Raw genomic sequence first — 27,678 nt, forward strand, 5'->3', positions numbered from 1 at the left:
CTCCCTCCTGTGAGGATGAGGTGGGTGCACAGAGGATTATAATCCCTTTTTCAGGAGGTAGTACTTTATTGCTATATGCTTTCTGTACAATAAATTCCATTGCTTAAAAATGTAGATATGGGTAAGTTCCGACATAGGTATGTACCTGCAAAAACACACTCAAGATAATAAACAAACATAGCCATTGCCCGGCCTCCAAAGGAATCCCTTGGCAGTCCGTCTCCCATCCCCCTCCCATTACCTCCATCCATGCAACCACTGACCTGCTTCCTGTCCCTGTAGATTACAGTGTTCTGTATCTTTCAGAATGTTAGGTAAATAGAGCTGCACAATGATTCTGACACCTAGTGTGATTGTTCAAATACTTATCTACAGAAACCGTTTTTTCAAATTTTTCTTTTTTTCTAATATTTACTTATTATGTACGCAGTGCTCCGCCTACCTGTAGGCCTATGTGACAGAAACAGGCACTAGATCACATTATAGATGGCTGTGAGCCACCATGCGGTTTCTGGGAATTGAACTCAGGACCTCTGGAAGACCAGTCAGTGATCTTAACCTCTGAGCCATCATCTCCCCAGCCCCATAAACCCTTCTGTTAATGACTAGAGTTACTTGCCACTCCCTACAGTGGTTACCACAGCCTTTCCCTGAAGGCAAGGCCTGAGGGGCTCCCAAGCAAGAAACCAAAAAAAAAAAAAAAAAAAAAACAGGGAAGGAAAGGTCTGGGAGTGGGGTGGGGGGGGGGTCTCACCAAGGAAACCGAACAAGGGACCCTCTGGTTTTTCTCTTGGAAACAAAACAAAGAGGTGGACACCTGGAAAAAAAAAACTTGATGATCTTAAACCCCGTCTGGCTTAGTTTACCAGAGAAACTAGTTAGCTATCCACTCCTTATCGCTTAGCCCTTCCCACAGCTGTAAGGGAGCTTCGCATTCATGTTTGACAGATTAAGCAATTAAAGCGCAAAGATTTTTTTTTAAATTGTTCAAGTTGTCACAACTAATGAGTGTCTGCACTGGGAAACGGGCCCATGTTCTCCTTCTTGCTGCTGCATCTCCCCATGAAGTGTGTCCAGAGGAGAACCCTTCAGGGCGAGCGCTGCAGTCCTAGCTCTTCCTTCTGCTCCTTCATTACTGTATTCCCGTCCCCCCCCCCCCCAACGGCCATTCACACCTAGGTCAGATTTTAAAGGGAAGAGGAAAAGTGAGGAGACAAGAGCAGAGGCCAGAGGAAAATCCCAAAGGGAAATGACATTCAGAGGTACTTGAGACGTGCACACACACACACACACACACACACACACACACACACACACACACACACACACACACCCTGGAGCCACAGCGATCTGATTCAAGACCTAGCCCAGCCCCATCACTTCTTGCCCTTGCGCAGGTCACTTCCCTCTCTCTGCCTCTGCTGCCTGCCCAATGAGTGGCACTACCAGGCAAGTCACAAGACTACGAGGACTGAAGGCTGTGCTGGGTCACAAGTGCTTAGCGCAGCATCTGACACACGGCAGGCACGAGCCTCCAATTAAGATGATTATTAATTATCCACAAGGGTTTTTTTTCTTTTTTCTTTTTCTTTTTCTTTTTTTTTTTTCTATCCACACCTTTTGTTCTACAACTAAAGCAAAGGAAACATGTATGTACTCTTCATGGGGCATAAGCATGACAAATAGGAGAAGGAGAGGCCCTGGGGGAATCACCCAGCACAACATTGTAAGATGTTGCCGCCCAACAGCTGAGATTGTGGGACGCAGGAAGAGTGAGAAACACAGAGCAGTGGTTAGGGACAAGGCGAAACGCGGACTGAAGGCTGGGAAGTCTGGGACGGAACATTAGAAACCATTGTTTATCAAGTCATTGTTAGACACTAAACTCTTCGTGTGCGTTTAACACTGACAGGCTGTCTCTTTTGTAGTCAATTTACTTATCTGATAACTGGAAGAGACTAAAGTTTGAGTTTGGCCGGCAAACCACCCAGGCCGGACTCTGGATCCTGCAATGGGCAGCCGTCGTCATAGCCTGTCTTCCAGGAGCCAGAAACCACACCAGCATGGTCTTAGCAATCATCAGTTTCCCTGGAAGCCCGCGAAAGCCACTGACTTCTCAGGGTACTCCCCCCCCCCCGCCCCCGCAGCTCTAGAGAGTGTCTCAATCTTAAACCCCACCCTGCAGCCTACCACCCGAGAATGGCCACATCTCAAAGACCCTTCCCTTGCAAGGAAGCTTCTGATACTTGCACCTCTAGGGAGGGTTGTTTTAGCAGGGAGGACCCAGGAAGAGTAATTCCCACACCAGAGCCCCTCTGAACGTCAGAGCTCTGTGACCCATCTCAGTGAGTCTCCTTTGTGGAGCTGCTATGTAGGCGGTTCTGACCGGGGCCTGCAGAACTGAATTAGTTTGGGGCTTTTTTGCATGACTTGCAAGCCAATCTGGATCCCTAAAAAACTCGTATCCAAGAAAACAGAGGGTATCCTACTGTACCCACCCCAGGGTATGGTGAGCTGAGCCCTCACCCCAGCTAGTGTTGTCAAGATCTGTGAGAGGGCTTTGGTGAGGAGCCTGCTTTCCAAGGACAACTGTGTGTCGCCCCCACCCCCCACCCCCAGCCTTCTCTATCCAGAGCCCTAGGGAAAGGAAGTCAGAAAGACAAAAGGCCCGTCCTGCAGTTCTGTTGTTCCTGAGGCTCCCCCACCCCCCACCCGGTGAGGGGCAAGGACAGCAGTGAGATTCTGTCACACGGCAGCCAGACCCTCACCTGCTACTTTGTCCAGAGAGGCCAAATTTGTGCTGGGTAAGAGTGAGGTGGGGCTCAAGGCTACAGGAGAGGACACAAAAGCAGAAAGTCAGAGGGGGGCCTGGGGTCTGCAGAGCCTGTCTGGCAATATCGTAATAATAGCAACACATCTCCCGCGGGACTGGATCCCGCCTCGGGCCCGGGATAGTTAGTATTGATCGGTTCATCTTGCCTACTTCATTATGTTAGCAAGAACCTCTCAAACGCTCCTCAACTTCGGCCCTCACCACCTCTCCCGACCCAGGCAACACCCAGCTGAGCTCTGCACGGAGTTTTGGTTGGTAAACTAGGTTCTGGCAAAGAAGTGGGGTGTTTTCTTTGTAGTAGGGGTCGGCGGGACGGGGGTCTAACCCGGTGGCCAGCTCGGTGGCGGTGGCGAGCGACGCACCTCACTAGCTCTGGCCCCGGCCGGCCCCTTTAATTCTGAGTTCGCTGCGGGGCCAGGTGCGGCGCTGCGTGGCGCGGTGCGGCGCGGTGCGGCTGCGGGCGGCGGCCGGGCGCTCCGTACGCGCCGCCCGCGGGACTGCAGAGTCGGCTCCCCGGCTGGCCGCCCGCACCCTGCAGCCACCACCGCCACCGCCCGCTGCCGGGATTCTGCCGGCGCTGGCTGTCACCCAGGAACATGGAGGCTCGGGTACCCATCTGCAAGGGTAAATCAGTGTCCGGCATTCGGTTGCGCGTGCTGCCATCCCTGCCGGGCTGCAGCGCCCAGAGGGGCTGCCTGGCACCACCGTAGTCTGGGCGGGCTAGCTGGTGCCGACCCCTGGTGTTGGCCTGGGGGTTATGGGCCCTCACTGGCTGCGGGGGTGGGGGGACTGCTTAAGAGGGAGACCTGTCCCTATGCAGAAGAGTGCAAGGAATGGGCTGGGGACCCTGTGGTCTGTGCGTGACATAGGGTGGAGGGCGCAGATTGGAGCTGGCGGGTGATGGGAAGTGCAGCTCACTGACTGCATAGCCATGTCTGGTAAATAGTGGGTGGGTAGGACCCGAGTCACTTGGGTCCTCTTCGTTGCATTCGCCTTTTGGCAACGGAGTAAAATAGGCTTTTCTGCAGTCACTGTGTTTCCACTTGGCCGGGGTGGTGGGCTGCCTAAAAGGAAGCTAAATCTGGGGCAGCTGCCTGGTGAAGCCTGCTCTGCACCCTCAGAGTTTAGGCTCCTCTACCTTCAGATGGAGACGGAGCCTCGGTGGTCCATCAGCTGGACCTCGCGGGCACCTGCCAGGCTGTCCTCGGGCCCGCAACCGGAGCCCACCGCACTGCGCAGGAACGGGTTAAGGTGGCACACTCAAGCCGGCGGGCGGCTGCAGACTCCGGTCAGCCGCGCGGATTCCGGCGGGAGCGCGCCCGGCGGAATCCCAGCTGAAACCTAGGGCAATCAGAGAGGGCCCAGACCCCTCACCGGGCCCTAGGGTGGGAGGGATTGGGTCGGCGGGGGGGGGGGGGGTGGCAGCCCGGAAGCCAGCTTCCTCTAGGCTCCCCCCACTCCGCGAAACCAATCCGCCTAGCAGACAGCTTGTGCGTTTGTTCTGTGCTTCCCTGGCGAGATGTGAGGGATTTTCTCTTGGGAAGAAAACAGTGGCCAAGTGCCTGCCCAGCTCAAATGCCACCCAACCCAGAGCAAGGCCCAAAGCCGGGGGATCCGGAAGGAAGAGTTAAGTTCAGGGACCTCAGCTATGCAGCTTTCTCGCCGCTTGCAGGGCCTCTCTAGCAGGGAAGGAGTGTGTATTGGGAAGGAAGGATCGCTTCTTCACTAGGACATGGCTAAGGTCAGAGAAGAAAACCCTCCCCTTGGGAGATATGTGCTCTGACACCAGGATGGGGAAGCTGGGTCCCTCCTGGTGCCAGCTGAGGACTAGGGAGAAAGTGCTTCAAGCTGATAGGAAGGAAGGCTTACCCAGGAGAGGCTAGGAGGCTCCAGGGCGGTTCTCAGTCACTAGCACCATGGAAAGTAGGCATGAGGGCTTGCCACTTGCAGTGAGGGGAAGTGGGGGGGGAGGTCTGTCAGAGCCCTTCTAAGTCTTGGTCCCAGCTGCCTGAATGCCCTGGTTCCACCTTACTGCTGTGTTTTCCAGGCAACGTCACGCCTCCTGAGGACAGCCAGGAGGACTCTAGCTTTTGCTGAACTGTGCCTCTTACCTCCTTCCTTCCAAAGGCTTCAGACCCAAGTTCCATCATTCTCAAGTCGTGCGTGGCCCCTGATCAAGCATCTCACTGTCCCTTGAGCCCTGTCCCAGCCCCAGAGCAACACCTCCAGGACCTGGAGCCTGCCCTCCTGCTCAGAATGACTCACCATTATTTCCAGCTCAAGTGAGAAGATGTGACAGGGAGTTGAGAGCCGCCTATTTGTGTATCTAGGATTCCTGTGGCAATTCCATCTGCTCTTCAACGAAGGGGGAACCTCAGGCTCCTGCCGGGCCAGGTAAACCAATCAAGCACTTATTAACAACAGGCCTACAGAGTCACTGGGGGTGGTATCAGTGACAAAGGCTGCGGCTCCAAACGCCCCCACCATGAGTACCTCCTGTGGGCAGGTATTGCCAAAACATTAGCAAAAGTGCCTGGCAGAGGCCTCCCTTCTTGCCTCCTCCCATAGAGCTGTGTCCCAAGGTGTGTGTGGTACACAGGAGCCTGTCTTAGCCACTTGCCTCCCAGTGCAGGCCATTTAGCTCCCTTGAAAGGTTGTTTGTTCCCTGAACCTTATGGCTCTCTAGACAAGTGACAAGGTAAAAGTCGCTTCGGTGGCAGGGGTGATGGTATGGTCATGTTTCTGAACTCTTGGCTGAGAGATGGGGGTAGGGCATATCAAGTACAGCTGATGTCAAGTTGCCAATGCCTGCGGGGGGGGGGGGGGTCTCATGCCCTTACCTGCCTCTGTCTTTCAGCCAAGCGAGGCTGTGTCTCCAACTCTCAGAGCACTCTGGAGCTCTCCTGCAGGAGCACAGACTGATGCTTCTGGGTTTCCTGGGCCCCAGTTACCAGCACCCTGAGCTCCCTGCTGCAGGCAGCTGGAAGGCATAGAGGAAAGTACGCTTCTCAGCCCCAATTATGACTGTGGCTACCGGAGACCCGGTGGATGAGGCTGCTGCCCTCCCGGGGCACCCACAGGATACCTATGACCCAGAGGCAGACCACGAGTGCTGTGAAAGGGTGGTGATCAACATCTCAGGCCTGCGGTTCGAGACTCAGCTAAAGACCTTAGCCCAGTTCCCAGAGACCCTCTTAGGGGACCCCAAGAAACGGATGAGGTACTTCGACCCCCTCCGCAACGAGTACTTTTTTGATCGCAACCGCCCTAGCTTTGATGCCATTTTGTACTACTACCAGTCCGGAGGCAGGTTGAGGCGACCTGTGAATGTGCCCTTAGATATATTCTCCGAAGAAATCCGGTTTTATGAGCTAGGAGAAGAAGCGATGGAGATGTTCCGGGAGGATGAAGGCTACATCAAGGAAGAAGAGCGTCCTCTGCCCGAAAATGAGTTTCAGAGACAGGTGTGGCTTCTCTTTGAATACCCTGAGAGCTCAGGACCAGCCAGGATTATAGCCATTGTGTCTGTCATGGTCATTCTGATCTCGATTGTCAGCTTCTGTCTGGAAACCTTGCCCATCTTCCGGGATGAGAATGAGGACATGCACGGTGGTGGGGTGACCTTCCACACCTACTCCAACAGCACCATCGGGTACCAGCAATCCACCTCCTTCACTGACCCTTTCTTCATCGTAGAGACTCTCTGCATCATCTGGTTCTCCTTTGAGTTTCTGGTGAGATTCTTCGCCTGCCCCAGCAAAGCTGGCTTCTTCACCAACATCATGAACATCATTGACATCGTGGCCATCATCCCTTACTTTATCACCCTGGGGACAGAGTTAGCCGAGAAGCCAGAGGACGCCCAGCAAGGCCAGCAGGCCATGTCACTGGCCATTCTCCGTGTCATCCGGTTGGTAAGAGTCTTTAGGATTTTCAAGTTGTCCAGACACTCCAAAGGTCTGCAGATTCTAGGTCAGACCCTCAAAGCCAGCATGAGGGAATTGGGCCTCCTGATATTCTTCCTCTTCATTGGGGTCATCCTCTTCTCTAGTGCTGTCTATTTTGCAGAAGCCGATGAGCGAGAGTCCCAGTTCCCCAGCATCCCGGATGCTTTCTGGTGGGCAGTCGTCTCCATGACAACTGTAGGCTATGGAGACATGGTTCCAACTACCATTGGGGGAAAGATAGTGGGCTCTCTGTGTGCGATTGCAGGTGTGTTAACCATTGCCTTACCAGTACCTGTCATAGTGTCTAATTTCAACTACTTCTACCACCGGGAGACAGAGGGGGAGGAGCAGGCCCAGTACTTGCAAGTGACAAGCTGTCCAAAGATCCCGTCCTCCCCTGACCTAAAGAAAAGTAGAAGTGCCTCAACCATAAGTAAGTCTGATTACATGGAGATACAGGAGGGAGTAAACAACAGCAATGAGGACTTTAGGGAGGAGAACTTAAAAACAGCCAACTGTACCTTGGCTAACACAAACTATGTGAATATTACCAAAATGTTAACTGATGTCTGACTGAAACCTATTAATGTACTCACAGCTTAACAGGACTAACTAATGCAGATGTTGCATAATAGCCTGCATTGTAGTCAGTGTTCTACAGTGTGCATCTGGTTCTGCATGGAAAGCAATAGTCGTGCAAGTGACTTTTGATCTTTTGATTTTCGATTTAGAACACAGAATACTTACCATGGCTTTCATGAAATCGTCACCGCCAACTTAACAGGTTTCCAAAGATGAGAGTCACCCATGGAGCCAGCATCTCAGAAAGGCACGATGTGGCCCACCTCATAGCCCACACACAATCCATCATACCAAACCCATCCGTCCTTCCTGGCTAAACGCAAACACACCTGAGGGGTGTGTTCTCCCCACTCCACCCTACCAGCCCACCTGCCCCTTCACAGAGGAACACCATCATGGCTTAGTTTGAAAGTTCTGGTGACTAGTCCAAAGGTCATTCCCATTTTTGCACTGAGAAGAACACACGACCCTGTGTGTTGGAATTACTTTCTGTGTCACAGGCTGGGGTTTGTGAATTGCAGTTGCCACCTAGATGCTCTGGAGGCTTATGTTTCGTAACAGAAAATGCTGCATTCTGCATTTGCTCTGCAGCGTCGATGTGAGGGAAGCCCAGGGGGGTGGGGGAGGGACGGTTAATATGACCAAATATGAGTTGTCAAGTTTCACATCTGTCCCCTTAGGCCTAAGGGGAGAAGCTGCCTAATTCAGGGACTTCACAGCTTCAGATACCATTTTGCAAGCTTTGGGGTCACAGAACGCGTTTGATCCCTTCTTTTACTCTGGAATTTGCAGACATCTGCTTTCTTGGTGGTGTGGCCCAGCTCCACTGACACTGCAGTGGAGTATACATGCAATAGAGCTGCATGGGTGTTCACTGCATGAATCTCAATATTTAAAACACAGGAGATAAACCTATTTTTCCTAGTAGCCTATAAGTATTCCTACTTAGAGTATTAATAGCCTTGGGATGGTATTGAACTCGGGTGTTTTTTTTTTTCCCATCAGAAGGCAACAGCCCTCCGTCAGGGCAAAATAAATAGACTATTTGAAATGAAGAACCAAAACTTCTGGCTGGCCATCCCAGCCCACCCATCTCTGGTCTTTCAATGGGAGCACAGAGCCTGTCACACCGGGAGAGTGAGCAGAAAAGTCAGAGTCTAAACACTCACATGACTGAACCTTAGGAAATAATCTAGTCATGGGCATGACTACACAGCTTACCAGGGAATTGGTCCTGAGGACAGGCAGGTCTGTGGGTTCAATGTATATAAATATATATATATCAGCTCTCTCTCTCTCTCTCTCCTTCTCTCTCTCTCTCTCCTTCTCTCTCTCTCTCTCCTTCTCTCTCTCTCTCTCTCTCTCTCCTTCTCTCTCTCCTTCTCTCTCTCTCTCTCTCCTTCTCTCTCTCTCTCTCTCTCCTTCTCTCTCTCTCTCTCCTCTCCTCTCTCTCTCATGTGTTCCTCTAGCAAGCTATAGAAAAATTGCATTTGAATATTGTATACGCTTATGCAATATTTTGACACAGGGCAATTTATGCATGTGTTTGACTATGTGCACTAGAAAATATATATATATACATCCACAAGTGTGTGTATGTGTACACTATACACACACACACACACATATATATTCATTCTCTGGAGTTCAGATTCAGGAGCAAATCCATCACTTGATGGGTTGGTTGTATAAGAAGCCCAACGGGTACGGTAAACCCACTAGGCCTGGGTTTGCTGTTGTTGCCTCAGACACACTCCAGTGCTCGTGGATTCCTAGACATTAGAATTGTCCCCCTGCCCTCCATGTGCTGCAGCTTCAGCTTCCTGCGGCTGAAGCTTGTCTTACTGAGTGCACAAGGGCCCTACAGCCCTCACGGGCTCCCGCTGTCCTGGGCCAGGCCTGCCCAGGCCTCCTCCCTACAATCCATCCCATCCGTCATCTCCATTATTAGCCTCTCCTCCACTTGCGTCTCTGTCACTCAGCTCTGCATCCATTCTTTTTCATGAACCCGTCCATAGGCTGGATCCTCTGCTTTGAAACCAAGGAGTAAAACTCCCTGGGACCAGATTCTGCTGCTCTGTTCTAGACTTAAAGGAAGCCTCCTATTGGTGGGAGTTTCTGAATTCCAGAACCAAAGGATGGATTCCCTATATGGCCCAAAGTATCACTTTGCTAAACTCAGACTCTCTCCCTAGCACACTGGTAATAAGAGCTGCCCTTTAAAAAAGAGCCAAAGAAAGGATGGGTACAGAGTTACCCTCACCCCAAGAACAGGTGAAGAATGAATGAGCACTGTACAGCCTCAAAGTGGAGAATGTGTTGGCCCTAGGAAGAGTTGTAGGGGACAGTTTTTTGCTTCCTCGTGCTGGGTTTCTTTGCCTTTGACACAGTGACTTAAATTGCCCCCAAACAATGAATCATAATCAGGCTGTTCAGTATTGATTCCAGCCCAGACCTCACTGTTCACTAGTTGGTACCTATAATTGTCTTGGGGGAAGGGGGATCCAGCTCAGGGTGCTAGCCCAGGGTGCTTGCTCATTAGTTACTGGGTCACTCATATCCCCAGGTGACTGCAGGGCATCCCACGCCAGGCACAAAGCCTCTGTACTTCTCTTCTTCTCCTTTGTGGGAGGTGGTGCTGAATTTCGTGACATGGGGTGGGAGGGACATGCTTTGGAGGATAGAAGGTTGAAGCAACCCAAACACAAGGTCTCGGTCAGAGGAAGTTATCTATTCAGAAAACCCTTGGCCTGGGAACCATGAAATAAATGTCCACACTCATGCATGAGCATGAGCATGCATCATAGAATAAATGATACATCATTGTCACATACAAATATAAAATATGAAGCATACGTGCAAAACACACACAGGTCAAAATAATATAAAAGACATATACATAAAAGATAGAAACAACATACATATACTGCCCAAACATACATTGTGCTCACCAAAATAGAATGAAAATCTTCAAGACATGTATTTACCCCATGTACTAATACACAGCATGCAACTCAGATGCAAAATATACAAAATCCATCTGGGAGACAATAGATATACATTCAAAACACACAAGTGATGCTTCCTCATTGTTTCTGCACACAAGTTCAGCTTACATACAGAAAGCACAGAGTTTTGCTAGGCACACAAAAACAAAACAAAACAAAACAAAACAAAACAGCACCCATACCAAGAATACACACAAAATATAGACCCTGGATTATCACTAACCATGCCTCTGCCTCTACATCTAAAAATTGATGGGTGAAGACAAGGGATCCGATTTAATTGCTTTTCCTTGCCCATATCAATATCCCTCAGTATTCCCCAAGGAGCCTCATCCTTGATGTCCAGCCTCATCCCTGACACATAACTCCTGAGCTTCCAAGTGGAAAGATGTGCTGCCACGCTGAGCCCTGGAATCTTCTGGGCTTCATACCTTTCACCTTCTTCTTGACGGCCCTTGGCGTGCAGGATGTGTGAAATGGCCTAGGAGAGTTAGCAGCCTAACATGGGCTTCCTTGCTATCCTTTCCTTTCAAAGAAAATCCACACCAATAGCCCGAACTCCCCTCTGAGATCTGAGACCTCCAGATTTATCCCTATCCTCTCTGGTGGCTCAAGAAACTATAGGATTCTGGACCCTGGATCAGGTTGAAATGACCCAACATTCTCTGAGCTAAAAGATCTTATTGCTCTTCTTTCCAAAGCACCTCGTTGTCTAGAGCCAGGTCAGAAAATCAATTCTCTGTATAGACTTAGCTCTTAGAATCAACCGCCTTTTCTTGCCCGTGGCATTCCACTCAACTCTTGAGCACAGTGAGTCCATTGAAGTCAACTCTTGATTCTTCATCTATGAGTGTTCAATCTAGGCATGTTGCCCCCCCTCCCCCACCCTCGCTACTTCTCAACCAGGGCTCCCAGGGAAGCCTGGGCTCCCATTCCATGGTTGTGCCTTGGCAAGGTTGCAAACCAATTTACCGAAGCAAAGTGTAACAAAGGACGTTAACCTATGGCTAGAGGAGCAGTTAACAATTTTTAGAGGGCCTGATTTTTTTATCTTCTATGTTAACACTAGATTTTAACACCTTGAAAGACTACCCACCATCAAAGAGGCCCAGGGGCTTCTCTTCCTGATAATAGGACCAGCTGGGCCCAGAACACGTGTTAGCAAAGGCAGTACCCAAAATGGTAGTTAGAAGTTGCATCCCAGCCTTGGATGAAGCTTTGTGGGCCCCAGTCCTGCAGTTCTAGAATCTTAACCCTCCCATCAGGCCTCTATAGAGGAGGCAACAAGAAGAAAGAATGGGCATGTGGTTCAAAACTTAACACACTGGGACTTGTGTTTCCAAAGCAAGGTGTCAATTTTCACCCTAGTTTCATGAGATGCCTCTGTGGCCTCAGAGTTTTTTAAAAGTTGGAGCCCAGGACACGTAAGAGATGTTGTCAGGAAGAGAAAGCAACAGAGCTGTGGACTTGCTGAGTAAATTCATCAGGAGCCAGGGTTTCATTGATGGATTAAATTTAATTCAGGAACCCAAATTTAATTTAGCTAAGGCTCTGCACCTTTCTGGGGCTTCAGTGGTGTTTTAGAGTCAAGTCTTGAAGGGAAAAGTCGGCACTTCTGAAGAGCCTCAGGCCAGGAATTCAGTGCCAGCCACAGTCATGGAAAGGAGGTAGAAACCCATCTTCCCCATAGAAAACTATCAAAAGTACGAACAACATGCGAAGGCCATAAAGAGAGCACAGTGCACCACCTGGCATCCATGGAGAAGGGAGGAAGACACCAGAGCTCTCTTGTGAATCTCCCTTCTCCTATTGTCACAATGTGCATATGAGGGGTGGGATGGGTAAGGCCTAAGAGGGCTCTGGTGTCTAGGGTATTCCCCAGGTTACATCACGGAGGTTCCTTTTGCCTTGATAAAGCATCCATTGTCCAGGTCCAAACCCATGACCTTAATCATCAGCATTACTAACTACCAACAGGAGGTGTGAGCTGAGAGCTGTCTTGGTAGTTATCATGACCTTCATCTGTATCCTCAGACTTGGCCCTTGTATACACACACACACACACACACACACACACACACACACACACACACACACACACGGAGCAGGAAGCAAGGAAGGAGGGGTCAGGGAACCCTCACATGGTCCTCAGCTAACGTAGTCTACTCTGCCCTTCTTTCTGCCTCCCTTCCCACCCCCCACCCCCGCCCCGAGATCTCAGCTCCATCCCTCATAGTTTGTGTCTAACGTTTCTAAAAGAGGAAATGTGCAATAAAAGCAATAGTGACTGTTTCCTTTAGCAATAGCTCTTTCAAACAATCTTGCTCTCAGGACTGAAAAGTGATAGATAGTACATAGATCATCAGATAACGCCCTTGACCTCTGAACAGCTGTTCACAGTCGTTGTGTGTCTTCTTCAACCACGTGTTCACATGCATGATTCCCATCTGCTGAGGTCTGACCTCCTTCCGGAATGAAAATATACACAGAAGTGCCGTGTGCACTCAAGGAAGGCCCATGAGAAGGCGTTCTTTTGCCATAATGTCTCTTTTGTATGTACATCTCTCTGTTATGCGTGTCTCTATACTCCTCTCCCGTTGCCTCCCCTTCCTACCAGTTCTTGAATAGCACCCTGGAACCTTCTAAGCATCGAAACCTTGCATTTGAGTGCCCTCGTGCTAGCCCACCTTGTTGACTTTGTGTCTGTCTGTCCAGTGTGATGGAAGCCTATAGGAGAGCGCTTACTGACAGATAAGAATAAAGCATCCTGGGCCATTACAGAAGATCCTTCCCATGCACTAAAAGCCAGGACTTGATTCTTTTGCAGCCCTCTCCAGGGAAATAAATATGATGAGGGAATGTAGCCCGCAGGTATACACCTGGGATCAGTTCCTTGGGCAGATTTGAGAATTGCCCTCTGACTCTCCTTCACAATAGGCTGACTTGCTCAACCAAAGAGACTCCATCAGAGCTTCAGAGCAAAGCAAGTCTTTGGGTAGAGGTGGACAGGCACAGAGGTGTGGGTGGTCAGGGGACATTGTTAGTGAAATAAGCCCCACCTCCCTCTACAGGGTGCAGCTATGCACAGAGTTCCCATAGCACCCAGGGTTTTGGAAGTGGCCCCTTTCTTGGAACATCTGTGAGGTGAACTATTAACATTCAGACTGTATTCAGGCAAGGCTGGCAACCCTAGGAGCCCATCCCATGCCTTCTCAGTCTACTTTGCTCCCCACACCCTTGCATCACCTACCCTTGGGAAATCTCAGGGAGGGGAGTGTCCCGGATGCTTTGTGTGTGGCTCGGCCTTTGTGATTGGAAGGTAGTATTTCCTAAATAGCTTAATACAAGATCTTGCCTTAGTTAAGCAGAGTATTTGGAGATGACAGAAGACTTTGCATGACTCAGAGTCAGCCTTCTAAACCTCAGTGCTTGGTGTATGGAAACAGAGGCAAAGCCAACCAAAAAGACAGGCTGAATGATGCTGGCTGCAAAGTAGATCTGGAAGTGGGCTGAGGAGTATATCATGGCTTATCAGATGATGCTGTTGCTATTACTTGCCTCTTCCTACTAAAAGTATAGAAAGACAGCATAATTCTTGTCAATCAAGGTTTTAGTTCATTGGTCCTGAGTTATTAGCAGTTTTTCATATATACATATACCTGTGTGTATATATGTATAGTATATGTATATATGTATGCCATTATTTCAAGAATTAAACAAATAGACATTGACCAGTCTCTTCAGTTTCACTAGTGTGTGATCAATTTGACATTCTAAGAAACAGCTGCATTTACTTGAATTTTAACATGACTTTTTTTGTTTGTTGTTTGCATTGTTTCCACCTCTCCTGCTCTGTTCTTTTTCTTTAACAACCTGTCTAGAAGGTATTTATTCAAATAAAAGAACAGGCTCAGGGTCCCTCTTTCCCTTCCCTGCCAGGTGGCTGCCTGCCTCAAGGATCAAAGGGAAGCGTGATCCCAGGGCCAGGTGCTCTCTTAGCCTTTATTCTGTCTGCCTTGGTTGGCTGTAACCTCATCTCTAAAGACTAGAAAAGTTATCTCTCCGACTCTGTAGCTCTAGGGGAGTGGGATGCTCAGAGACCTGGCACAACGGGCTGGTCTATTTGGCTTTCTCTTAGTCGGTGTTAGAATCCTAGTTTTGAATCTCGTGAGTTCTGAAACATCCTCATTGAAGAAGGAAAAAAAAGGGGCGGGGGGGGGGGGCTTTGTGACCATTGGAGAGAGGAACTAAACCACATGCAGTTGAGTCTGAGTAAGTGCAAGAGCAGAGGACCTAGAGCAACTAAAATCCACTTGTCTCTTTGGGGATGAGCTGTACACACCATTGAAGAGACTGCTGGGTAGGAGCCTAAACGTACCCTGCTCTCTACCTTGCCCGGCAGTGTTAACCACACAGAGAAACACTTTTCTCAGCCTGAGCTCTTGCATTAGAACGTGTGCACTCTGCTTGGAAGTGAGTGGGAGGGATTCCTCTAGTATCTGAAGCAGTTGGGGTGATACAGGTGTGGCTGTCATCTCCCCCTCGCGCTCCCAGAAGCTCGACAATCTGGTCAAGTGAGCCATCATCCCAGAGTGGAAGAAGCCCTTAAACCTTGACTTAGCCCGACCAGCTGCTAAGTGCTGCAGCCGAAACCGCCTGTCTATACGGCCACTTCCCATCCCGCAGGAGCCTCGGCATGGAAACGGAATCTAACTTCCCGTGCCCCTCTACACTCCTAAAATAGTCAGACATGTTCCAGCTGAGTGTGCCGCTGAGAGGCCCTTGCATCATTCTACTGACAGATGCACAGGGCAGGTGTGGTTACGTAATAATGTGGACAGCTGCTCCAGGAGCTGCATAATTAAGGGGAGTAGAGAAGTGGCTGGGGGACAGGACCTTAGGTAGCTACCCAGAGGACTGCATGCTGTGTCCCTGGGTCCTTGGGAGAGGCCTCCAAGCTCTGCTTCTTGAAAAATGACTCCCTAGACACTGCTGCCTTGTTTGTCTGACAGCATAAACACTCGAGGCTGCAGGTAAAGCAAAGGAAAAGCGTAGAGGAGAGACTGTTCAGGGCCTCGCTTTGCTAGCAGACAACGTCCTTATTAGTCGCTAATGTGATTGACTTCTGAACGTACGGGCAGGTGAGGCTACAGGGGACCACCCAAGCTCAAGGCTAAGAACTGGAAGAGAAAAGCAAGAGGAGAGGCCTGGGTGGCTCTGGTGAGGGTGAGCCCCTGCTCCTGAGAGTTTGAACATGCTCTGTGCTTGCCCCAGTTCTTCCTTCACGTGGGAGCCAGCGACCCAGTTTCCTTTTGTTGTCGTGCTTGGATGGTTCCTTCATTTGAAGGGCTCCAGGAAGCTGGAAAGTCCCATGATTGGGCTCCAGCCTGCTGAGCAAACAATGCCCTGGCCAAATTGGCCTCTTCCTGGGTTTCTGCATCCATTCCCCCCTCTCTCCACGGAGGGTAATCTTGGAACAGCCAGGATTGATGGTGCCAGCGAACAAGGAGGGATTCTCTTGTTTCCATTACAGACAGAGCTGTAAAGCTCATGAGTGAGGGCTGTTGTGTGCTTATGTGCTTATTATATAGGCTGTCTCTAGAGAACATATCTATATATAATATGTTATATATATTATATATGCGTGTATAGATATATATATCTGTGTATATATATTTATACACACAATGTGGAAATGGCCGCTCACTTAGGCTCATGCAGTACAGACTAATTAGAGTTTCCCCTGGCTTCTTTGCTCCTCATGCATGACTCTGCAGCTGCAGGACCCTCCCATGTCCTGTCTCTAAAAAACCACTGAAAACTCAAAGAGGAAGATAAAAAAGCCTCTTTGGGATCAATAGGAAAAGGAACTCCAAGGCTGATGGCAAAGCTTCCTAAGGACGATGCTGAAGGGGAACTTAGGTCTCCATGGTGATAAGAGACAGGGAACCAATGAGAGCTGAAGGCGGAGCAGGACTTGTGTGGAGGACTCTTGGGAGTTGGGAGTCATTTAACCATTTGTTTGCTTCATGTAAATGTAGACACCAGCTGTAACTGCATTGCACAGGATGTATAGATGTTATCATTGTTGCTGACATATTCTGGAAGCTTTCAGCCCCACCAACACTGCCCCACCCAGGACTTCTGCAGCTGAGAGTTCCTGTGTCAGTAGGGTCTGATATATGTACATAGATTATACATATATGTGTACATATGTGCCTCAATGAACATTGCCTGTTCACCTTATCATGGGTGTACATAGAATTCATAGAGCTCCACAGTCTTTTGTAAATATTGACACAAGTAAATAAGTATATAAATATATATTATTGAGGATTTATTTTAACATCATTCTGTGTGAAATGACAAAAATAAAATTTTTGACAGACACCAATGCTTTCTTCCTTCTTTTTTTTTTTTTTTTTTTTTTTTTTTTTTTTTTTTGGTCTGGATTATTGTCTTGACAAAAATAAAAATGTGTTTGCCCTACTCTCCACTTTCTGAAGCCATGGAAGCTCATCAGACCAGGGCTGCCCATTTGTGACACATCAAGGACCATTTTGGCTGTATGCCCATCTGCCAGTGCCTACAAGCCTCATGTAGACACTGTGAGATAGCTTGGGGTCTCCCTTATTACATCAGCTTCTTCCATAGAGCTTAAGAATGTATGGGAAAGGGAAATCTAGTACAAAGTGCAAACCCAGCCTAGGGTTCCTTCAGCTCCTACTTCATCCACCTTTCCTAGCCTGACTGCCTTCATACCCAAACTCACTTCTTTATTACTGCAGGTGCCATGAAGTCTGGACCAATTAGATTCTCGGCTCTCAAATGGTACTGTCTACCTCGGCCGGTCAATAACGAGCCACGGCAGCATGGCTCAGCAGATAGAGCTAACACTCACATGAGCCTGAGTTCAGTCCCTAGCACTGTGAAAATCAAGCTAGGGGGCACATGTCTATAATCTCAGCATTCTGATAGTGGAGACAGGAGGATCAGAAATGCAAGGCCACCCTTGGCCACATATGGAGTTCGAGGATAGCCTAGAATACATGAAGCCCTGTCCCCGAAATGAAATAAAATGAAAAGAAACAGGAGGAGCCTGGTTCTCCAGCTGTGCGGGCATCTCTTGGAGAAAGTTGTGACACATTGCTGAGGCACATGGGTCTTCTTGCCTCTCGGGGTTAAGTGCATCCAGAACTGCACTTCCCAGCTTTCGGGCATCCCCAAAGCTGCCATGGTATAGAGTGTGACCACAACAAAGTCCTTGCCCCTAGACACCAGCAAGTACAATGTATCTCGCCCTGCACCCATCCCTTATCCTGCCCAAGTATCCATTGCAGTTTCTCCCTCTTGACAGTCTACCATGGTTTCTCCCTAGGAAACGGGCCAGGCCTTCCCTCTATCCTATCTATCGTACCCTCACTCACATCCTAATCTCGCCTTCAGAAGGCTCTGTTTCTGGGCAGTTCGTGATGAGAAGATGAAAGCATGTGAAGTAATTTGCTGATGCCCCTCCACAGTGAGTTTCTCTTGTCTGGGAGACTTGCAAGGTCTCTAGACCGCTGCAGAGTGGACCACTCTGACTAACAGGATGAGGTTCCTTTTCCCAAAGAAGTGGGGAGTGGAATCAACCTCCTGGGGTAGCCCTCTTACAGATATGAAAGTCTTTGTTCCAAGGAGCTGAAGGATAACAGCTACGGACACTTTTGTCTCTCCCTGGCTGTTTGGACCTTGTTAGGGGAAACAAGTGGAGAAGCAAGAAAAGGAAAGTTTTTTATGTGTACAGACTGAAACAGCAAGGTCTCTAGTAGTCTCTCTACTTAGAGAGGGGATGCTCAGATAGCTCAGATGTAGACCTTCCAAGCCACTTGACCATGCTGGACCTTCTCTGCCTGGTCCGGAGCTCCTGCCCTGATCTCTCTCCAGTGCAGAAGCCAGATCCTGGACTGTGCCTACCAGTATCTCCTAGTTCAGAGCCGTGGAAGGAGCTGGGGTGGAACACCTTTTCTAGGAAGAGATCCCATCTAGTTCAGGTGTGAGTAGGGAAAAGCAACACTGCATTGGTCCAACTGAGAAACAAAGTGACCTCTCCTGCCCTCCTGAAACACAAGAGCTCTAGTGCCAAGGGCTGCAGTCTGAGCCTCTGTTCTGACCTCAACAGCTGTGAGACCTTGGAGCATACTCTTAGATCCTCTCTGAGCCTCAGTTTCCACACATCTATGAAAGGTCTCATGATACCAGCCTGGTCTTCTGAAGATTAAAATGAGCACCCTGGTAAGTGATAAAGTGTCAACAAAACTGTAAATATGTCTTCTCTAGAATTCCCATGCTAAAAAAGACACACACACACAGGGCAGGCTACTGAGCAATCTGAGACACAAGTTGACTGATTTGAGGCTGAGGGAATGGTTCAGGGGGTAAAGTGCCTGCTGCAGACTTGAATACTCAGTTCAGATCTCCAACACACAGATGAAAGCTGGACACCAAGGTGTGCACGAGTGTAATCCCAGTGCTGGGGACACAGGGGCAGGTGGATGCTCAGAGCTCATTGACCAGCCAGTCCAGCCAAATTGATGATCTCAAGGTGGAGTTATTAAGGAAGACACCTACACCAACCTGTGCCCTACACACAATGTGTGTGTGTGTGTGTGTGTGTGTGTGTGTGTGTGTGTGTTGAAGCATTTACCAACCTCCTCTACTCTAAAGATTCATAATCTAAGCCAAATTGTACAACGATTCACCTCAGAAAGTTTGAGACCTCTAGAAATCATATGAATGATATGTGAGGTGTCATATTATAGCCATTTTTTCTGTAGAAAGTGTCCGTGGCTATCCCCAAGACCCTAGAATTAAAACTACTGCTACAGCCTAGACTTAAATGACTTCAACATGTCTCTAATGTCCAGGGTGGAAAAAATTTTATTCCAGAATTATTTCACTTATTTTTTTAATGCACTTGGTGCTTAGGATACTCTTGCCCTGTGCATCTTTCTACCAAGATAGGAGAGGAACTCACCCGGATGTCTGTTAGTGGCACACAGAGCCAGGCCAGGCTTTGCCCATCACACTCTACTCAGCCTCCACAGACATCTCTTTCTATTAATCTGTCCTTCTGCAGTAACTGCACCAGGGCTTGAGCCCTAAAATCCAGACCTGGAGTGTCTCCAGGCTGGTTTAGCGTAGCTGTCGGGAGGGAGCACATGTTTTGATGTGAAATTCATGCTATTTAAATGATATGTAAATGCAAAATCTGCATCTTTGATCTACTCACAAACCTGACTTTCTCACCATGGTTATTACTAGCTTTTGTCCCTCGGGCTCCCTCCTCCCCCAACACTCCTCTTTAGGTCACTAACCAGCTGCTTCCACAAATCACTGCCTTATCAAGAAAGGAACAAAGTTCTTTGGCCTTGTACCTGTTCCATCCTGAACACTAGCCAGGGCTCTGGATGCTTCGCGCTTTGTAGTGGAGTTAGGAGGAAGATCTTCCATCTGCACGGCTGCCAGCACTAAAGAAAATCTGGCTCTCTCCAGGTCTGCCGCGATGGAAGATTTACACTCTCTGTTTTGCTGATCGTTGGAGGAGCCAACAGTCATGTGAGAAGGAAAACTGCTGTGATTTACAAAGCCTTCTTTCCCCAGCCTAACCTCGGCATCTTACAAACCTCATCAATTCCTCAATACCTAGTATCTGATGCTGGTCTAGACACAACAAATATCTATCAAGTGAATGAAAATCTACACAACCCAGTCACAATGGCAACTAAGCTGTCCGTGCTGTGGTCCTACAGAGATAGGGTGATAGTCTAGGACCCCTTTGCCTCGATGCAGCTGGTCTAAGTCACTGGACTGAAATGGCCCTTGATCAAAAATGCTCCTGATTTCCCCAAAGACATCTAGTGTATAGAGACAAGCCACACAGACGCTCCATGGCCAACCCTATCCCAAGGAACTAGAGCTCCGAAGGATTCCCACAAGATCCTTGGATTCTACGTCTTGGGAAATCTTGTTGTTTGGGAGTCAGGATTAGATTCCATTCTCTGCTCTACTGTATAGTCCATGAAGGTCACAAAAACAACGTGTGCGGAGGTACTTGAGGGTAGTATTGTGGTAACCGGAGTATGTGGTGCCCTGCATCTGCACTCACTTGGTGCACTGTGTACTTGGGAAAGTGCGTCCCAAGCAGTATGTCGTTCATTTACCTGTAAGTGCTGTAAGAAGGGTGTTATTGTTTACATTTTACATATTAGAAAACTGAGACTCAGGTTGTATTTCTGGGCCAAGGCCACATCACCAAAGAGCTGGCAAAGCCACTGTACAGCTGGAGCCCTTGCTTTAAAAAAAATATAAATAATATATAATTTTTTTAATTTACTTTACAGCCTGATCACAGTTCCCTTCTCTCCTCCCCCCCTAGTCCCACCTTCATGCCCCTCCCTCTCTCCCCCATACCCTTATTCTCAGAGAAGGGGAGGGACCCCCATGGGTACAACTGACTGAAGCCCTTTCTCAACAAGCCTTGCAGTCAATAGAATCCTCCAGTTCCCACTGCCTTCTTGCCCATGTAACTGAGGACATTCAAAGTCTTAGCGGAAGGCAAGTAAGATAACCTCTTCTGTGCTAAGTAACCTTGATAACGGTCAGTCTAACCCACACAGCCTGGCAGAGCTAGGTTGGAAAAGGCCTTGGTTGCTGGCCTTAAGCCTCACTGATGCAGATCCCTGGAAAGTGCCGGCAAAGATCTGTGAGGCCGGAAAAGGCTCCAGCCTACAGAACAAGCAGTTCCTCCCCCTTGTAGTGGAAGAAACCAGACCAGGGAGGAAGCTGAGCAAAACACACCAAGGGTATTATTAGGTGAATGAACTCCTGCCAGGCGCTGCTCACAGAAACTAGACTAGGGTCCCAGCTGAGTAGAAGTCCAAGGCACCTTCCCTACACAGTCCACAACCCAACCATCCAGGCTTAGTATGCCTAGCATTCCTCTTAGTAGTGAGACTAGGAGTGAGACAGACTTCCAGGAAGGCAGACAGACAGGGAGAAGTGTTGTGACTAGGAAATGAATGTGTCAGATTTCCAATATGGCCAGCTTCTTTCTTACCCTTCTTGAGACAAAAGCCTGGCAGTTTAAAACAGAGGCTTTGTAGGCTTTTGTCTTCCACCAGCAGGCTCCCCACTCATGGACTGGCTCAACAAGCTAAAAAAAAAAACAAAAAACAAAAAACAAAACCAAACAAACAGATTCAGATGTGTCACACAACAGTTCTGGGCCAATTAGCCACCTTAACTTTCTTCAAACCGGCCAACCCAAAATTAGGGGAGGAAAGCTCTTCAGAGACTTACAAAACCCTAGCCCTCAAGTAGAGACTGGATCTTTTTTTGGCTTTCTGAGCCTCACCTCCCCAAGCCGTATGTCTGTTGTGTGTATGAGGCTTCTCAACCCCTCCCCCCTCCGATAAACTCCTTTTCTTCATCTGCTGGTTCTGTCTGGTGCTGTCTGGGATGTTTGAGATTTCTCCACTTCCACCTGTTGCACTCGAGGATTTTCCCACCTTTTAATTCTTCTAGTGGTAGAGAAAATGAACCTAGTCAAGACTCCTAGACTATATCATTAACAACACAGTCCCTCATCGGTGACTGTTGTCTCATCAGTTCCTGATACTTCTCCTCCAATATACTTCAAACAATAGCTGTGGGTCGCTCTTCTGCCTCTCTCAAAGGGGAAGACGGAACAGAACCAATATCTCTCTCTCTCTCTCTCTCTCTCTCTCTCTCTCTCTCTCTCTCTCTCTCACACACACACACACACACACACACACACACACACACACGCACACGCACACGCACACGCACACACACACACATACAAAGTAAATACAAAGTCGTAGATGACTCTGAAAGACAGAAGAGTAAGAGGGGCATTGTGTACACTAGAATCACCAACTGAACTCATGATTCAAATCCAAACACGGTTAAAAGAGCGCCAGCCACGTGCAGGCATTGTGTTTGGCACTTTGCCTGTGCAATCTCATGTAACTCTCAGAACACTGAGAGGTCACTGTCACTATGTGAATTTTTAGGTGAGGAATTAAAAACGCCGAGAGGCAAAGTAATGCTCACACATTCACAGCTCTAGAGAAGCGTATTTAGTGCTCAGATGCAAGACGTTTGTAAGTCATTGAAACACAGGACATGAAACCATGTACTCCTTTGTGGGGCCAGCTCCCAGGTGGGAGTGACACTGCAGCAACACCAGCTAAGGGCACTCGCTGGCTGTGTTCTTCTGAGCCCTCCAATATGTGGCAGCCTCCAGGAAAAGACAGCAATGTGACCATCTTGGTGCCTTAGGGAAGAATCCGGAAGTCTAGGGATTACAATGTGCAGAAGACTCGGATCACCTCACCTTCCTTGGGTATTTTTGTCAATGACACTCATGAGGCTGCAAGGTGTGAATGAGCAATTGCTATATTAAAAGTTCCTGAAAAAGCCTTTCTCCCTTGGGCCTCGGCTCCTGAGAAAGAGAAAGGAGAAGAATGGGGCTGCCTAGCCTGTTCTGAGGGTCCCCTTTTCACTTGACGTTGTTGAGGACTAGGGAGTGGATAAAACCATTGCCTTTAGATCTCACCTTTAGATCTCACCAAGTCTCCTGGCCTATAAGCAGAGGTAAGAGCAGTAAAATGCCTCCATGGGGGTAACCCATGGGGAAGCCACTTAACACAATGCCTGCCATGCAGTCGATGGTACCTTTTGCTCAGGGGAAGATGTGCCCTGTAAACCAATGCTCACTAAGAAAACTCTGGTTTTCTGTCTGTGTAACCGGGATCACCAAGTCCCAGCCTCCTCATCTACAAAATGGGGTGACACCACTTACCTCCCTGATTGTTGAGGTGATAAGGACCTCATATAGCATACCTCTTAGGGAGCTGACACATCAGCAGCAGTTAACAATTACTGTAAGTTATGGGGCCTGGTCATCCAAGCCACAATGCATATGTGAGACCTATTGCAACCCAGTGTTCCCATCCACTTTACAGGAAATGGTATCAGAGCTCCTGCTCTTAGGGATTGCGTTCACCCTGTGGTGGGTGATGAGAGAGAAATTCAGAAAAAGAAAGGAAACAGAAAATGGCAGGCAAGGGAGAGGAGACCCTCTTTTATGTAGGGCAGGTGGGAAGAGCTTCACGGGTAAAGTAACATCTGAAGAGAGGCTGTCAAAAGATCAGGAATATGGCATATAGACTTGCAGAGAAAGTTTTTGCAAGCCCAGGAATGGGAGAGCTGAGCGCCCCCATAGGAGCAGAAAGTGTGTGTTTGAGGCCAGGGTTTTGGAAGCAAAACTGGATCAAAGAAAGTGAAAAAGAACGCACAAAGGTTGGAGGAGGACCTGGTGACACCTGAAAACAGGACTCTTGGTGGTGCTCTAGTGAGACAGGAAGTCATAGCATCTTTTCAGCCTATCGGATTTGACTGGGTGTGACCCCAAACTTCTACATCTAGATCAGAAGAGAAGGTGAGAGTGGAGACCCAGTGGAGTGAAGAGCAGCTGTGAGTGAGCGAGTATGTCATTGTAGATGAGGACCATCAACAAGATGATAAGGAATAGTTAGATTCTGGATACTCAACTGGTTTCTTGCTAGATTAGGTGTCCAGGGAAACAAAGACATCCAAGAAGACTCAGGTGCTTGGGCCTGAGAACCTGGTATAGTCGAGCCGTATTTTCTAGTGATGGAAAATCAGTTAACAAAACCAATGAAGGCTTTAATTTCCCAAGACACTCTTCTAAGTTCTTACCAGTTATCTTTCAACAGTCTTGGGCATGGACCACTGAGCTTTAGGGGCCTTCCCTCAGGTACAGACTAAATCAAAATTACCCCTTGCATGAGACCCTACCACAACCTGTTTGCCCTACCGTAAAGCCTTTGCCTTCTCAGAGGTAAGCCTGGCCCATCTTGGAAGCTGAGAGGAGGAGAGCCCAGATGGTCTGCCAGGCGTAGTCCTGATTTAATTATAAGATCAATCTGACCAGCTGCCCTGCCAGCAGGAGTGTCCCTGGGCCTCAACTTGGCCAGCCCCTGGGGTGCAGTTCCTGGACTTGTCAGAGGGAGTTAGGCTCACGCACAGCTCCCTGGGCCCCATCCAGCAGGCTGGACGGGCCACTCAAAGCCTACAAGGTTCCATTCCAACTGGAGACAGATCTAAGACATTGTGCGAGTTTACTTTTGTCATTCCTATGACAAAATACGTGACAAACACCAAAGGTAAGTAGGATTGGCTTATTCTGGCTCCCAGTTTGAGAGGACAGTCCATCACAGTGGGAGGATTAGGGTGGCAGGAGCCCAGGTGACCTAGGTGGTCACATTGCATCTGTAGTCAGGAAACAAAGACAGACAAGTGTTCAACTCACTCTCGCCACTTTATTCCCACACAGGATCCTAACTCGTGGGATGGCGCCACCCATGTTCAGGGCGGGCCTTTCCTCTTCAACTAGACCTCTCTACAAACATCCCGACAGGCATGCTTAGAGATGTGTTCCCGGAGTGATTCTAAATCTAGACAAATTAACAACGAATATTATTACCATGACATGAAACATGACCTGGGTCTACTGGGACCAGACCATCTAAGGTTCCTGGGAAAGGAAAGGGACCGTGAAGCATGCACTAGGCTTATCTGTAACTGACTGAGATGCAGGGTTGGGGGGCGGGGCGGTGCTCCAAGTGCTAATTTGGAAATTCAAGAAGATACCTATTACTAGTCCTGGGAAGCAGGGCAGACAGTCCAGAGAAGGCTGCACTGCTGGGTTCCTGAGATTCCTAGACTGACAGCGCATGCTCAGCTGCAAAGTGTGTTGGAATACCTGGCTAGGAAAAAAAAATGGAGCTGGAGACTGTAGAAGCTCAGCACACCAGGCTCAGATAGGAAAAAGAAAATAGAAGATTCCAGTCTATATGATAGGGCACCTGCCAGGGGCTCCTCCCAGAGCTCCTATCACTGTTGCCAAGGTGAGCGTATTGAGACATTGCACCTTTCCCCAGCTCCAAAACAGGGCCACAAATGGACCACTGATCCTCTCAAAGGATGCGCATCATGCATATCCCCTAGTTACCGTTTCCTCATCAGGCCCATGGCCTCGTTCCTCCGGGCCTCTCTAAAGACAGCTCATACCTCTTGTTTCTATCCAGTTGTAAAACTATTCTTGTGGCTTAGGTGAGCTGGCAACGCTATGAAGAAACGGAACATCATGAGCAGGCAGTGTCCTTAAAAATTGTCTGACTCATACGAATAAGAAGTCTGAGGCCAGCAGCACAGATTTAAGTGGATAATGAGTGTAAGGGCCCGGAATGCTGGGCACCCAATTCAGGGCTCTCTCAAGTCCCCATCTTAAACACATGGACCCCTACTCCCCCCAGAGTCCCTCCCTTCGTCTCCGTGTCTGCTTTGCCAGGAGCAGAGCCTGACCAGCAGGTTCTCTCCAGCTTCCTTGATCTCTCATTCTCTTTTCTGCACTAGTCAGATTTCTGCACCTATGGTAAAAAAACATCTGAGAAAATCAACTTCCTGGAGGAAAGGGGAACTTTAGCTCATGGTCTTAGAAACTTCAATCTGAGATCACTTAGCCGTGTCACTCTGACATGTGGCTAAGAAAACTGCTCAGCTTGTGGCAAAGAGGGAGGAAGAAAGGTCCTGATATGACCTCAAGAGCACGCTCTTCAATAGTATACTTTCTTCCCAGTAAGTCCTACTTTCTATAAGTTCCACCGCCTTCCAAGAGTTCCGTAGGCTTGGGTTCAGGATTTCCACATATGAGCCAAATCATGTGATGATACTCAGCATCTTCCCTTATCTTGCCGGATGATAGAATAAGATGGATATGTTGACCCCTCCCAGGCAAGCCCTGGCAGTGCCTTTTGCTCCAGGAGGCCCTATGATGCAGATACAATGTACTCTACTCTTCCAAACACATATCTCAGTATATGTCAAATTCGTGCCCATGGGTATTACATCCTCGTGCACAGAGGGAGCAAATGAGTTTCAACAAGGCCTCATCAGCCTGTAAAATGCTAAGTGTATCAGCTGCTTTCCCTTTAACAATCTGGGCTTGCTAGTTTTATGTCAACTTGACACAAGCCAAAATTCATTCTGGAAGAGAGAGCCTCAACTGAGAAAATGCCTCCTCCAGATTGGCCTATAAAGCAAGCCTGTAGTGCCTTTTCTTGATTGGTGACTGGTGTGGGAAAGCCCAGCTCAGTGCCACCCCTGGGCTGATGGTCCTGTGTGCTATAAGAAAGCGGGATGAGCTACTCATGAGGAGCAAGCAAGTAAACAGCACTCCTCCATGGCTTCTGTTTCAGTTCCTGGCTCCAGGTTCCTACTCTGAGCACCTACCTACACTTCTCTCAGTGATGGACCAGAATGTATGAGGTGAAACAAGGCCTTTCTCTCCTAAGTTATTTTTGGTCATAGTATTTTACCACAGAAATAGAACCCCTAATTAAAACATAAATTGGTACCAGGAATGGGGTGCTACTGAGCCAGACAGGGCCATCCATGTGGTTGGGGTACAGTTGTAGAGGCATTTGGACTTCTCACTGTATTGCTCCCTGTTGAATGTTCAGAGTTTGATGAGCTTTGTGGGAACTTGGGGACTAACATTGAGGGCTGCACAGATGACGGAGGTCTGGCTTATGAAGTTGCAGAGGGAAGTTTGTGAGTCCCTTAAAGGCTCTTTTGGAGCTGTTTGATATTTTGAATCAAGAATCTATTTTTTTCTGGTCAGCTGTGGCCAAAGAATCCACCCTGATTAGCCAGAGAACGAAACGACTTAAGTGAAACCTTTGCTTTCCTAGGGCAGCTTGATGATGGTTAGACGCAACTAAAAAAATTAACAGGGATTGCCGGGCGTGGTGGCGCACGCCTTTAATCCCAGCACTCGGGAGGCAGAGGCAGGCGGATTGTTGTGAGTTCGAGGCTAGCCTGGTCTACAAAGTGAGTCCAGGACGGCCAAGGCTACACAGAGAAACCCTGTCTCGTAAAACCAAAAAAAAAAAAAAAAAAAAAAAAAAAAAAAAAAAAAATTAACAGGGATTAAGAGGAGACCAGAGTCATTGTGTATCACAAATCTTGGATCTGGAACCATAAATCTATTTGCTAAGGACCAGCACACAGAATCTGTGGCCCAGAGCGTGCCAAGGCTGAACCTTGTGCTGGAAGCCTAACTTGGTAACATCTAAGAGTTTCCCAGGTGGTACTGTTTTTCAAGGAATGAGAGGGTAATGGAGAGCTGCTGAATCTTGGCACCAGGAGAGGCGTT

General features: G+C 48.6%; 1 protein-coding gene across 3 annotated transcripts; it reads left to right on the forward strand.

The window, feature by feature from the left end:
• The first annotated feature begins 3,045 nt into the window (after positions 1–3,045).
• Positions 3,046–7,603, forward strand: KCNA2 (potassium voltage-gated channel subfamily A member 2). Of its 3 annotated transcripts, none has more exons than XM_084755390.1 (3): positions 3,046–3,084; positions 4,881–5,227; positions 5,691–7,603. In XM_084755390.1, exon 3 carries the CDS (start codon positions 5,854–5,856, stop codon positions 7,351–7,353), a length of 1,500 nt encoding a protein of 499 aa, XP_084611516.1. In that variant the 5' UTR covers positions 3,046–3,084; positions 4,881–5,227; positions 5,691–5,853; the 3' UTR covers positions 7,354–7,603. The 3 variants fall into 3 exon arrangements, with proteins under 3 accessions (XP_084611516.1, XP_084611515.1, XP_084611517.1); XM_084755389.1 differs by lacking the exon at positions 3,046–3,084 and adding an exon at positions 3,295–3,457; XM_084755391.1 differs by lacking the exon at positions 3,046–3,084 and adding an exon at positions 3,295–3,457 and having other exon boundaries at positions 4,961–5,227.
• The last annotated feature ends 20,075 nt before the right edge of the window (positions 7,604–27,678 follow it).

Source organism: Acomys minous (genome assembly GCF_964271855.1).
Source record: "Acomys minous genome assembly, chromosome: 14".
Taxonomy (NCBI): domain Eukaryota; kingdom Metazoa; phylum Chordata; class Mammalia; order Rodentia; family Muridae; genus Acomys; species Acomys minous.

Bases quoted from the DNA above. Each gene is read 5' to 3' on its own strand.
- KCNA2 (XM_084755390.1), top strand. From the start codon at position 5,854: ATGACTGTGGCTACCGGAGACCCGGTGGATGAGGCTGCTGCCCTCCCG.